Source organism: Benincasa hispida, chromosome 2 (genome assembly GCF_009727055.1).
Source record: "Benincasa hispida cultivar B227 chromosome 2, ASM972705v1, whole genome shotgun sequence".
In the NCBI taxonomy this organism is placed as follows: domain Eukaryota; kingdom Viridiplantae; phylum Streptophyta; class Magnoliopsida; order Cucurbitales; family Cucurbitaceae; genus Benincasa; species Benincasa hispida.
The window spans coordinates 24,842,186-24,854,094 of NC_052350.1; the positions used below are offsets into that span (position 1 = coordinate 24,842,186).

General features: G+C 36.3%; 2 protein-coding genes and 1 long non-coding RNA gene across 3 annotated transcripts; 1 reads left to right on the top strand and 2 right to left on the bottom strand.

Annotated features, from left to right (window-relative positions):
• Positions 1–1,036: 1,036 nt before the first annotated feature.
• Positions 1,037–2,785, bottom strand: LOC120071842 (omega-hydroxypalmitate O-feruloyl transferase). The gene has a single exon (XM_039024236.1). The coding sequence runs from the start codon at positions 2,516–2,518 to the stop codon at positions 1,142–1,144; it is 1,377 nt and encodes a 458-aa protein (XP_038880164.1). The 5' UTR covers positions 2,519–2,785; the 3' UTR covers positions 1,037–1,141.
• Positions 2,786–2,877: 92 nt separating this feature from the next.
• On the bottom strand, positions 2,878–5,703 carry LOC120071841. The gene is made up of 4 exons (XM_039024235.1): positions 4,184–5,703; positions 3,871–4,089; positions 3,663–3,754; positions 2,878–3,570 (listed from the first exon to the last, which is right to left on the bottom strand). Exons 1-4 carry the CDS (start codon positions 5,303–5,305, stop codon positions 2,919–2,921), a joined length of 2,085 nt encoding a protein of 694 aa, XP_038880163.1. The 5' UTR covers positions 5,306–5,703; the 3' UTR covers positions 2,878–2,918.
• Positions 5,704–5,817: 114 nt separating this feature from the next.
• LOC120071843 lies at positions 5,818–8,111 on the top strand. The gene is made up of 2 exons (XR_005480352.1): positions 5,818–6,053; positions 7,738–8,111. It is a non-coding gene; the product is annotated as an uncharacterized LOC120071843 (long non-coding RNA).
• Positions 8,112–11,909: the final 3,798 nt, after the last annotated feature.

Below are 11,909 nucleotides of genomic sequence, written 5' to 3' on the forward strand. Positions count from 1 at the left end.
ACTACACGATCGCATGACATGCATTACTCAAAGTGCACTGCACGATCACATGGTCTTTCATGCTCATCGCATTCTTAAGCTACGCGATCGTTGCTACACGATCATTTATACTCGACGCTCGTTGCTCGACGATCAGAGAATTTGCTACACGATCAAGTGACGAGGCTTCAAGGCGGACGGTTCAAGACCCGGTTCACCTGTTCAAACCGGTTGACTCAAATTTTTGTAATAGTTTAGCATCTTCTTTTTTAAAAAAAATGAAAAAATCACTTGGTTAGCAAATGAAACCTACATTTCTTAATTTTGTATTGACATTTTCTTTTAAAAAATCACTTGTCTACTCAATATAAATTAAAAGTTTAGGTTTTCATTAAACATAAGATTCAATACTATATCTAACATATTAATCATCAATTTATTTTTTGTTTTAAACAATTAAATATATCATAAACCCATTAAATATAAAATTGAAAATTTAAGGACTTATTAGACAGAAAATTTAAATTTTATAAAATTATTGGACACAAATTTTAAAGTTCAAGAACCTGTGATTCTTAGATACTTTTGAAGGTTTATGGACAAAAAAAAAAAAAAAAAAAAAAAAAAAAAAAAAAAAACGAGTATAAAAGTTTTGAGACTAAACTTGTAATAACATCCATCTTTTTTCTTGATCTTGAGAAGAGTTTCAATTATGCATAAATTTAAAACTAAACCTTTTTTTTTCTTTGGAATTATGAGAACTCTACCTCAGTACTTCTTGGTGTTTTTGAGGGCAACGTTTTTTTAGTATAATAAGGTAGGGGATTCGAATTACAAACTTTTCGATCGCTAATGCATCTATAAACCAGTTGAACTATGCTCGTTTTGATAAATCGTTGGTCTTAAATGGAGTTTTCTCTTCTATAAAAAAACATAAATAAAATAAAATTTTGATATTTTTTTTTAATAAAAAGGACATAAAAACTTTCACACTTTATACTATGCAATTTAACAAATTTTAATAAAAACCAGAGTCCAAAATAATCACGGGAATAGCAGAGAAGATTAATTAATAATAATAACACACGTATAGAAAAAGAGAAAGAGAAAGGCACGTGCTTTTCACGTGTGATTTCCTGAGAAAACGTGTAAAGAAGCAATCTCAATCCTTCGTCGTACACAAGAACTCCGTGAATTTCTGGGTAGCATTTTCCGGCAAGCAAATGCAGACAAGCATTGAGCCGTTCGATTCCGTCGTCCCTTCCGGCAAGAATACACAAACCTGCGGCGTCGGAGATAGATCAATCGGACCTGCATACACCGGTCTTCCCCACCCAAAATCCGCGGATTCATAAATCGAAAACCTAGTCCACTGCGTTATCGTCAATTTCCCCCCAAATTCCAATCTCCTCGGCCTATCCACCTCAATGTAATCCACCGTCGATTTCACATACTCCTCCGACACTCCATTCCTCGCCTCACGGACCAATCGGGTCGTCTTCGAAAGACCGTCATTAACGAGCTCCGATACGGTGCTCGTGACGCAGGCGAGACAGAGTACATTGCCGTAGAACCCGTTTTTCAATGGGGGGTTTTTGAGTTTCTGCCGAGCATTGACGGAAAACGTAAGACGGAGTGTGTAATCCACTGGTTTTACATTTAGGGCTTTTACCCATGACCTCCAAACATGGGCAGCCATGGCGTCGAAGGTCGAGCAGGCCGACATGTCATCTGGTTGGGCATTAGATTTTAACCAGAGTTGGAACTCGCGGCTGATTCGGTAACATCTCTGAACGGGTTTTGATTGCCAGAGAGTCGTCGTCAAGGTCGAGACATCGTCGATTTTCATGAACTCAACGTGGGGGTATTTCACAATTGGTGGTTCACGAGGCTTGAAAAACTCTCGATCCCAACATGGATGTGGGTTTGTTATCAGCTTGCCAGATTTCGCTGTGGCAGCCCAGGCGCTGAGGAATTGCATAGCGCCAAGGCCATCGCAGATGCAATGGCAGAGCCTCAAGCCTAAGCTGAAACCCCCACATTTAAAAAGGGTCACTTGTGCTATAAGCAATGGCATTTCAAGTACTTTATATGGCTCTTCATTAGGGAACTTAAAGATCAATGGCTCCCATGATGGGTTTGGAACCGTTATGTTTCCTAAACTGTTCAATGTTATCTCAGAATGAGCTTCTACCATTAAAGCTCCTTGTTCTGATCCGAAGAACACTTCCATCTTCCCATTTTTGGTGTCTCTGAGCCTGCCTGAAAAAGGGTAATAAGGAATTAAAACAAGAGAAAGTGCTTCTCGAAGCACTTTCATTACAGGCTTCTCACCGGAGTTGAAGCTGTCCATCTGATAAAAGTAGACCGTTGGTGTGAAAACGCGGGCTCCGACCACATTGTCGAGGTTAGAGAGGTAAAGGGAGTCGCCGTCGGCAGTGGGAATAGGACCCGCTGGCATGATTGGAACCATTCGGTCAATGGTGACAGGGATGTCCATGGGAGGAATACGGAGCTCTTGAACCCACGATGGCGCCATGAGAGAATGCTGAAGAAACAAGTGTTGCCGTTTCGAAGCATTTGTAGAAGAAGAGTGAACTTTCACTGAGGCATGCAAAGAAAGCTTGAGCTAAAATATGATGACTGGAATTTAAAGTTCTGTTGGTAGGTAGCAGGTTATACTGACATTGTTCGTGATGTGAAAAATACACGACCAATTATCTTTGTTAATTCTTTGTTTTGTCCGATGGTTCGTAGTTATTTTGAAAAACATGAAACATATGTGCAGGAGGTTAATAAAATTTAAAACATATCCCATTTAGATAAAATGCAGATGGCCATTACACAACGAATAAATGAAACAGACATTTTCTTAAGCGTGAACAAAGAATTAGCAAGTTGAGAGAAGACAACGGGAGCACTGTTGTCGAAGTTTAAACTTAACAATCAACATTCTGAATGACAAAACCATAGATCTTTCGTTTTAACCTTTCCACCTTTTCTTTCAAAGGATCATCTCGCTTTGAAACTACACGGTCCAACCAGTCATTAACTCTTTTTAACTGGGATAAAACAGATGCAATGGAGCTACGATTCGGTATTGGAGGCGACGTTTTAATGGCATCTCCGGAGCTTTCTCTAAACACCTTTGAACCAGCATCAAGGGAATCCTCGACAAACTTGAGAAACCAAAGCTTCATCTCAGACTGCAACTCCATAGCAAGCTCTACAGTCTCTTTCATTCCATGGCCTCTAGTCCATGAAACCACATTTGAATTGGGAAGTGAAGATCCCTCCATAGTTTGTCTTTTCGATAAGCTTTTGTGCAAAGAAGTTGCAGGGCCACTGTCTTGACCGGTGAGAAGTGAGACTATCTCAAGGTTAGTGGCTAACGCGGCATCAACCCAAAGAGAGGCAGGTTTCGATTGCTCCAACGAGCTAATAGCACCAGGTTTGCTGCCATTCCGACTGCCTAAAACTGATTCGGCAATCTCAGTCGATTTCACTACATCGTTATAGATTATGAAGAATTGGTCCACCACATGCAGAAGGTCTCCAGTCTTGTGTGTAGAGGAAAGCTCTGAAAACATGCTGGAATGATATGGAAGTTTATATCAATTCAATTCAATTCAGTTTATAACAATTATTATTTAAGACATTAAAAGTGGAAAGGTGGCTAATACCTTATGCTCCTTATGATCGATTCAGTAGAAATTGCTTCTTCCAATGCTTCAGCTGCAGCTATAGAAGCAATATCTCTCCTTTGCATAGCCTCCTGATAGATAACATCAAAAAGTACAAATACAACCTAAGTCCAAGTTTTATCACTAAAATTAAACAGCTTTTCCAAGTTTCAAAAACAACTCTTTAAATCACACGCTCATTTCAAACCTTCGCAAGTTTAACGACATTTGCAGGAGCTGCATCAACTAGAACACTGCCATCAGTCCATTTCTTATCGTGAACAGTTATACCAAAACCCGAAAATTTTCTCTCGTCTGGAACCTCGCACTCAGATGGACTGGATGACTTCTTTTTTTCTTTTCTTTGCACCTCCTCACTCTTGGATTTATGATCATTTACATCACTCAATCGTCTTGAAATGGCAGCCTAGAGAATACAGCAAGATAACGTAAAAAAATGAACAGGGAAAAACATCCAATTTGGCTAAGTTCTAGTTATCAACAGTATCTTATAATTGTACCTGAGTTCGAAGAATTGCTTGTAGATCTGGCTTGTTCTTTGAAACACCACTATCTCTCTGATCCTCAGAGGTAGAAGAGGCAGTTGATTGATCATCCCAACTCTTCCTATTCGATTTTGCAGACCCAACAAGTGCCTCAGAAACCTTAGAAATTCCAGCAGCGATGTTAGTCATTTTCTTCTTGCTTGCAGAATCTGCAACTGCCAAAAGAGGGGAGACCTTCAAACCCCCTGATAGCCTTCTTGCTGGAGAAAGAGAAGCCCTCCGTACACCAGGAGAAGCCTGTCTCCTCCCATTTGGGGATGGCTGTCGATACCTTGAAGGGACAATAATGGCGGGTTCCTTCGAATTCACCCGATTCTCTTCACGAGCAGCTACCAAACTTGGAACAACAGTTTTCGACGGCACTGGAGAAGCTGACCTCTTCCCCTTTCCAGCCGGCGAAGGATCTCGCTCAACCACCGGTACGTTCTTCTTTCCAACTGACATAGATCTTTTACCTCCCGCAGGAGAAGAAAACCTCTGAGGCTTATGGGAAACTTTGGTATCTTCAATACTTCCCTTATTTTCAGTCGGCAAATTATCTCGAGGAGCTAGGGCTTGCCTCCCTCTACCATTTCCAGTCTTCGAATTACTCTTCGATTCCTTCATTTGAGGTTCCTCCAATTTCTGATTCGAGGACAATGCGGCAATCGGGTCAGCCGATTGATCCGATTCTGTCACAGGTTGAATCACAAACTCACGCTTAGAAGCCGACATCCTCGCAATTAGAAGCTCAGGGCTTCCCACAGAAGCTTGCCGCCCTGGAATTGGACGAATACCGCAAACGCGAGGGATCGGCGTGTCGAATTCGAAGCGGTCGACGTAGACGAACTGGCCGAGATGCAATCGATTCGAGAGGATGAGATCGGTTTCGCGATCGGAAAGTGAGACGTAAGTGGAATTGAGGGAATCGGATAGCTGGATATAGAATCCACGATTGGGCCATAATTCGGAACCAGCGAGGGCCGGAACGATGCCTATGACTTGAAGGAGAGCGGAACGGTGGTCGCCGGTGACTCTGGTGTTGGAATTCATGGCCTGAAGGAGCTTCAAGAGGATTCCGGGAGTGAGAGAAGCCATGGCGGAATTGTGGAATGAGGGAGAAGAGTGAAGTCGAAAGCTAGGTATAGAAGTGAGGGGGAAGGATTAAGGGAAGAGAAGAATTTGGCCGTTACGAGTTGATGAGATTCAAATTTGAAATTCAAATGTCAGGTGTTTTTCACTTTATCCGCATTGTGAATTTTTGAATTTGGTTACTGCTGTACTGTTACCGTTAACTTGTTTTTAGGCCGGCGACTCGCCTTAAGGAGTCCCGTAGTCAACGGCGGTTAAGGAAGTTTGACTTGGAGTTGGATCTCTTTCTTCCATTTTGGGCCCAAGGGGACTTGGGCTGGGCCGAAGAGATAATCGCCTGGATTTCGGAAAGTTGCATCAAATGTCGAATTTTGTATTTTACGTGGCTAAATTATGTAGAAAATAGGATAATTGTAAGGTAGCGCCTAACGGGTGGGAAAATTAGTTGTAAATGTCACATAAATAAATAATTTGTAAATAGGGGATTATTAAATATAAATAATTGGACAAAATAATTACGAAAGTAGCAAAATCACACGAAATGAAGCAACCCAAAATTGCCCTGAGGGCGAAATGACTCTCCTCCTTCTCCCGATTAAATCTTCTTTCAATATCAATCATCCTTTCATTTCAACATTCAAGCGCCACCGATCCACTCGATTCTACTTGTTTATTCCTCTTTGGTAGACAACTAACGATTCATAGATTACTGTCTATTAGAGATTTCATCCGTCAACAACATCAACTCTTCAAGGTGATTCTCTTCCTTTTTGATCTTTTTACTCTTTTGATAAATTATAATCAGTGGCTACTTATCTGATAATTAACCTAAGTTTGTGAACAAATGGAAAGTAAGAAAAAAAGAGAACTTTCATAAAAGGGGAATCATCGAGCCAAAAAGGAAAATCATCATAAAAGCCTAAAAAAGAGAAAATGAAAACAAAGGTATTATACAAAACTTACATGATTTTTTGTTCATAGCTCATAGGAATTGTTTATTGATAGTGAGTAATAGAATATTGATAAACAGTAATAGACCACTATCATTATCTATCAATGATAGATAGTGATAATGTTCTATCACTATTATTAGAGAGTGTTAACTATGCTAGAAACAATTTAACATATTTTGTTGCTGATAGAATTATAAAGAACTAAAAGTTTAGTTTGGAGAGTATGTTGATATAGAGTAATAGTGTTCAGTATTTATAAGTGATAGATATTGTAAATGTTTTCTAAATCATTGCAAAATCATTTTTTGTAGATAATGTTTTCTTGATATATAGTTGCTCATTGATGGTTGATAGGGAGTGATAGTGTCATTAGATAGGGTTACCTATGCTAAGAAACTAATTAATTTAGCATGTTTTGTTGTTGATAGAATTATGAAGCACTAAAATTTTAGTTTTGAAATATTTCCCTCTTTACAATTTTGTTGTTGATAAACGAGTTCATAATTTTATTGATGATAGGTAATTATCATTGCTGATAAATAATGTTTTCTTGCTAATATATAGTTGATGATAGAAGGTTGAAAGAGAGTAGGTTGATAGAGATTGATAGTCTTCTATCACTGTCTATCATTGAGTGATAGACACTGTGATATGAAATCCCTAAGATTTGAAAATTAGGAACCCAATTGTTGATCCTCCAATATCAAATTCTAAACCCCCAATCAAATTGACAATAATCCAAATGGAAGAATTTGATTTGGGTTACCTTTTGATCGAGGACCATGAGACAAGAAGAATACTTCCCTACTCACGGTTTGAACACTCCACAAGCAAGTTGATCAATCTTACCTGAATGTTCTTGGCATGCACCTTGATTCAATAATAGCAAAAGATGGAGATGGGACTTTGTCATCTACCAGGGAATTTTCATTCAGAGAAAACCTTAAAACTCAAAACGTCCAAAACTTTTTGTACAACATAATGGTCAAACTTTAAATAGCCTCCCAAAATCCTAATGTGTGCCGCATCATAGATTTAATAAAACAACAAAATTAACCGTATTTAACATGTTTAAAAAGGATAAAATTGAAAACAATAAAATAGACTTAAATTAATGAAGAAAATATTGATAATAACTTGGAGCCCTAGGCGATTCATATAACATTGATAAACTACTATCATTATTTATCAGGATATAGTGTTTTTTTTTTAATAAATCATTGCTTGTAGATACGTTTTTTGTTTATAGTTTTGTTGTATGATATTATGCTTGTAGATAGTTCTTGATATATAGTTGCTTATAGAAGGTTGATAGATGATAGAAGGTTAATAGAACATAGGTTGTGGGTTGATAGAGTGTGATAGTATTCTATTGATGTCTATTAGTGATAGATAGCCATATATTACTATCACTCTCTATCAGTAGATAGTGTTATTTATACTAACCTATTATATCATTAACATTCTTACTTACCATACATTCAGGTTATTGAAGACAAGGAAAACGTAAAAAGTTTGGACCGGAGGTAGTAGATGATAAACACCTTCAAAATGAGAGACTAAAGAGATAGTGAAAACCAATCAAAAAGGAAATGGACAATAAGAATAAGAAGAAAGTCTCTCCAAAGGAGAAGAAGAAATCTGAAAAGAATGAGAAGAAGAAAGTTTCCCCACAAAAGAAGACAACAATACGATCATGGATGGATAGTGCTTCAGGCTTTAGCTTGAAAATTTCTCAACTACAATCTCAATCTCAATCTCAATATTGATTGTTACAATTTTGTAGATTATAGAACTATTTGGCTTGTACTGGTTGACGATCAACTACTTTTGAAATTTATAAAATTAATAGTATCCTATATTTGCATTTATCTTATATCACTTTTTATTTTCGTTGTTGTCTATGGTGATGCAATGTTGACATTAATTAGAGATAGAGTCTTCTAATTTTGTTGATGATACATAATGGATAATATACTAGTCTATCAATGATAGGCTTGTATTAGTGTCTACTAGTGATAGACATAGATAGACTTTTATCACATAATTTCAGTTGATGCATGATTTAAACTTGTGATTAATAGGTTATCTTCCATTTTGTTAATCATATTTAGCTTTGAGGTAAAATCTCATAGACCTTAATAGAAGTCTATCAGTATTTAAGAACCCAATTGATTTTCTTTTTTAAAAAAATTTAAATGGTAATGGTAAGGGTATGTCGATCCTTTCACTCAAATATTAACTACATTAAATAAAAATTAAAAAAACGAGTAAATAGATAGATTTAACTAGAAGTTAAAAGTAAAAAGAAAAAAAATAATTTAAAAAGAGGATAGTATTATATATATAATAAAAATAGATGTCCAATGCTTAGTGTCCTAAAAGCCATGTGTTATTTTTCATGTTGTCTATATGGCTTGTAATAATTCATGCTTGGTGTCCATGTGATTACAATTCTGCATTATTTAAAATCAGTTTAAAATTGTTATTATGCGGAGAAAAAATGATCAATGCTGATATGTTAAAGAAGACATTTTCTACATTTCATGTCTCGAACGTGCTCCTGCAGTAGCAATATCGAGAGAAAGGTTTTAAACAGTATTATGAATTAATTTCATGTCTTCTCGTGGTCAAACAAAATAACGAGTTATTGATGAAAAATCATGAATCTCAACCAACCAGAAAGACACTATTCCCTGGAGTGAATCCTGTGAATTTTAATAATATCGTGGTTGCGATTAAGGTCGAGGTCATGACCGTGGCAGAGGAAGAAATCATTATTATTTTCATGGTAGTCATTTTAATCATTCAAATTTCAAAAGAACCACACAAAATGATGATCATAAAGGAAAAGTTCCATAAGATAAGAGTTCAAAAAGTGTTGAAAATAAATGCTTCCAAGCGGAATGACTGGCCATTGGTCACGTACCTGTCGTACATCAAAACACTTAGTTGACCTCTATCAAGCCTCCTTGAAGAAAAAAGGAAAAAATGTGGAAGCAAATTTTTCATACCAGAATAATGATATACTTGACCCATCTCATATGAAAAACGTGGATGTGGCGGACTTCTTTGAATCTCCCGAAGAGAAGATTGGCGCAGTTGACGGAGCATCAAGTGTTTCTTTTGATTTTGAAAATATCTAGACTTAATGTTGTTGTTTTCTTTTATCTATCTTCATGTTTTTTTAATAACTTTTGTATATTTTAAGTGTTGTTTTTCTTATTGTAATTATTTTCTTTTAATGAAGAAACATGGATCATTTTCATATGTTGGATGTTTAAAAAATGAGCAAAGAAGATCTATGTCTGGAAGACAGAGCAACTACACACACAATACTTACAAATGAAAAATACTTTTCCAAATTGACAATGTTGAAAGCAAAAGTAAATACAATATCAGGTTCTGCAAACTTGATTGAAGGTTTTGGAAAAGCAAATATTATTTTATCTAGATGAACAAAATTTACAATTGACAATGCATTGTTTTCTAGTCAATCAAAGAGAAATCTTCTAAGTTTTAAAAATATACGTTGTAATGGTTATCATATTGAGACTGATAGTAAAAATAATGTAAAATATCTATATATTATCTCTACTGTCTCAAATGAAAAATGTATATTGAAAAAATTGCCTGTTTATTTTCTGAATTGTATTATACTTATATATGAGTAATTGAAACATATGCAACAATGGACCTGAAGTTCGTGAATTCAGATATATTTACAATTTGGCATGATCGATTGGGTCATCCAAGATCTATAATAATGAGAAGAATTATTGAGAATTCAAATGAACACTCATTGAGGAACCAGAAGATTCTTCAATCTAATGAATTATCATGTGATGCATTCTCTCAAGACAAATTAATAATTAGACCATACTAGCTAAAGTGGGGACTGAATCACCTCCATTTTTAGAATGAATTCATGGTGATATATGTGGACCTATTAACCCACCAAGTGGACCATTTATATATTTTTTGGTATTAATAGATGCATCCAGTAGATGGTCAAATGTGTGCTTATTATCAAGTCGAAATCTTGCATTTACAAGATTACCTGCTCAAATAATTAAGTTAAAAGCACAATTTCCTGATTATACAATTAAGACCATTTGTCTTGATAATGCTGGCGAATTTACATCCCAAACTTTTGATAATTATTGTATGTCAATTGGGATAAGTATTGAATATCCTATAACTCATGTTCATACACAAAATGGTTTAGCAGAATCATTTATAAAATGTTTTCAATTAATTGCAAGACCATTACTTATAAGAGCTAAGCTTTCTTCATCTATATGAGGACATGCTATTTTGCATGTAATGTCATTTGTACGCATTAGGCCAGTAGCTTATCATAAGTAATCGCCATTACAATTAGCTTATGGTCACGAGCCAAATATTTCTCATATGAGAATATTTGGGTGTGTAGTATATGCTCCAATTGCTCCACCACAATACACTAAGATGGGTTCTCAAAGGAGGTTAGGAATATATGTTGGATATGATTCCCCATAAATTATTAAATATCTTGAACCGTTGACATGTGATGTTTACTGCACGATTTGCTGATTGTCATTTTAATGAGACAAATTTTCCAACATTAGGGGGAGGAATTAAGAAATTGAAAAAATAAATTACATGTGCATCATTATTATCTCATTTAGATCCCTGTATAGATCAATATGAACTTGAAGCTCAGAAAATAATTCATTTGAAAAATATAGTAAATCAATTATCAGATGCATTTATAGATGCAAAGAAAGTAACTAAGTCACATATACCAGCTGCAAATGTTCCATAAAAAATTGATATCCCAACACAACAAGTTGTCACTAATGAGTCTGGAACACGTCAGAACTATGGTAGACTAATGGGTTCCAAAGATAAAAATCCTCGAAAACGAAAAAAAAAATTAATAGTGAAAAAGACTTGGTTGAAGATGTAAATACTGAAGGAACTTTTATCAAAGAGAACCATTGTGACAGAATTACAAGCATTCACAAGCATACAAACTAGTTACGCATCTCAGAACAAATTACGACATGCTTTAGAAATTAAATACAAAAGAAGTGAGAGACTTATCTTTGAAGAACTCTTCTTTCACAGGTCTCTCGCTCCCGTGAAGTACTTGGACAGTAATAATTTGCTCTTGTCCATATCGTCTACCCAATTGTCCAGTAGTCACGAACAAACTTCTCCACAAACAAGTAACCTCTCGGACACCATCACTCAGTAACCTTAGTATTCTCAAAGTGAGAATCTATAAGGTATGTGAAAGATCTCATATCGTAGAGTTCCATGAGTGCGTTCGGATCGCTCCGGTCTCACCGTGATCGAAATACACATTATACATTCAACACATACAGTTATGCAAATAAACTCTAATTAACGGCATGCTACAAACAACAAAATAACAAAGGGACAGAGTTCCATACCAGTTGAAGACAATCTTCACCTCCGAAACTCCAATGCAGCGGAAACCCTCCACATGATCTACCAACGCCCAGCGGAAACATTGATTGCAGCAGCACGAACAACGCAAACTCACGACTGCAATGGGGATGACACCACCACTAAAGAGCCTCGGGTATTCTCGGAGTGAAAACCCAAAGGGTGGGCTTTGGTGAATTTGGTAAAGGAAGGAGGAAACA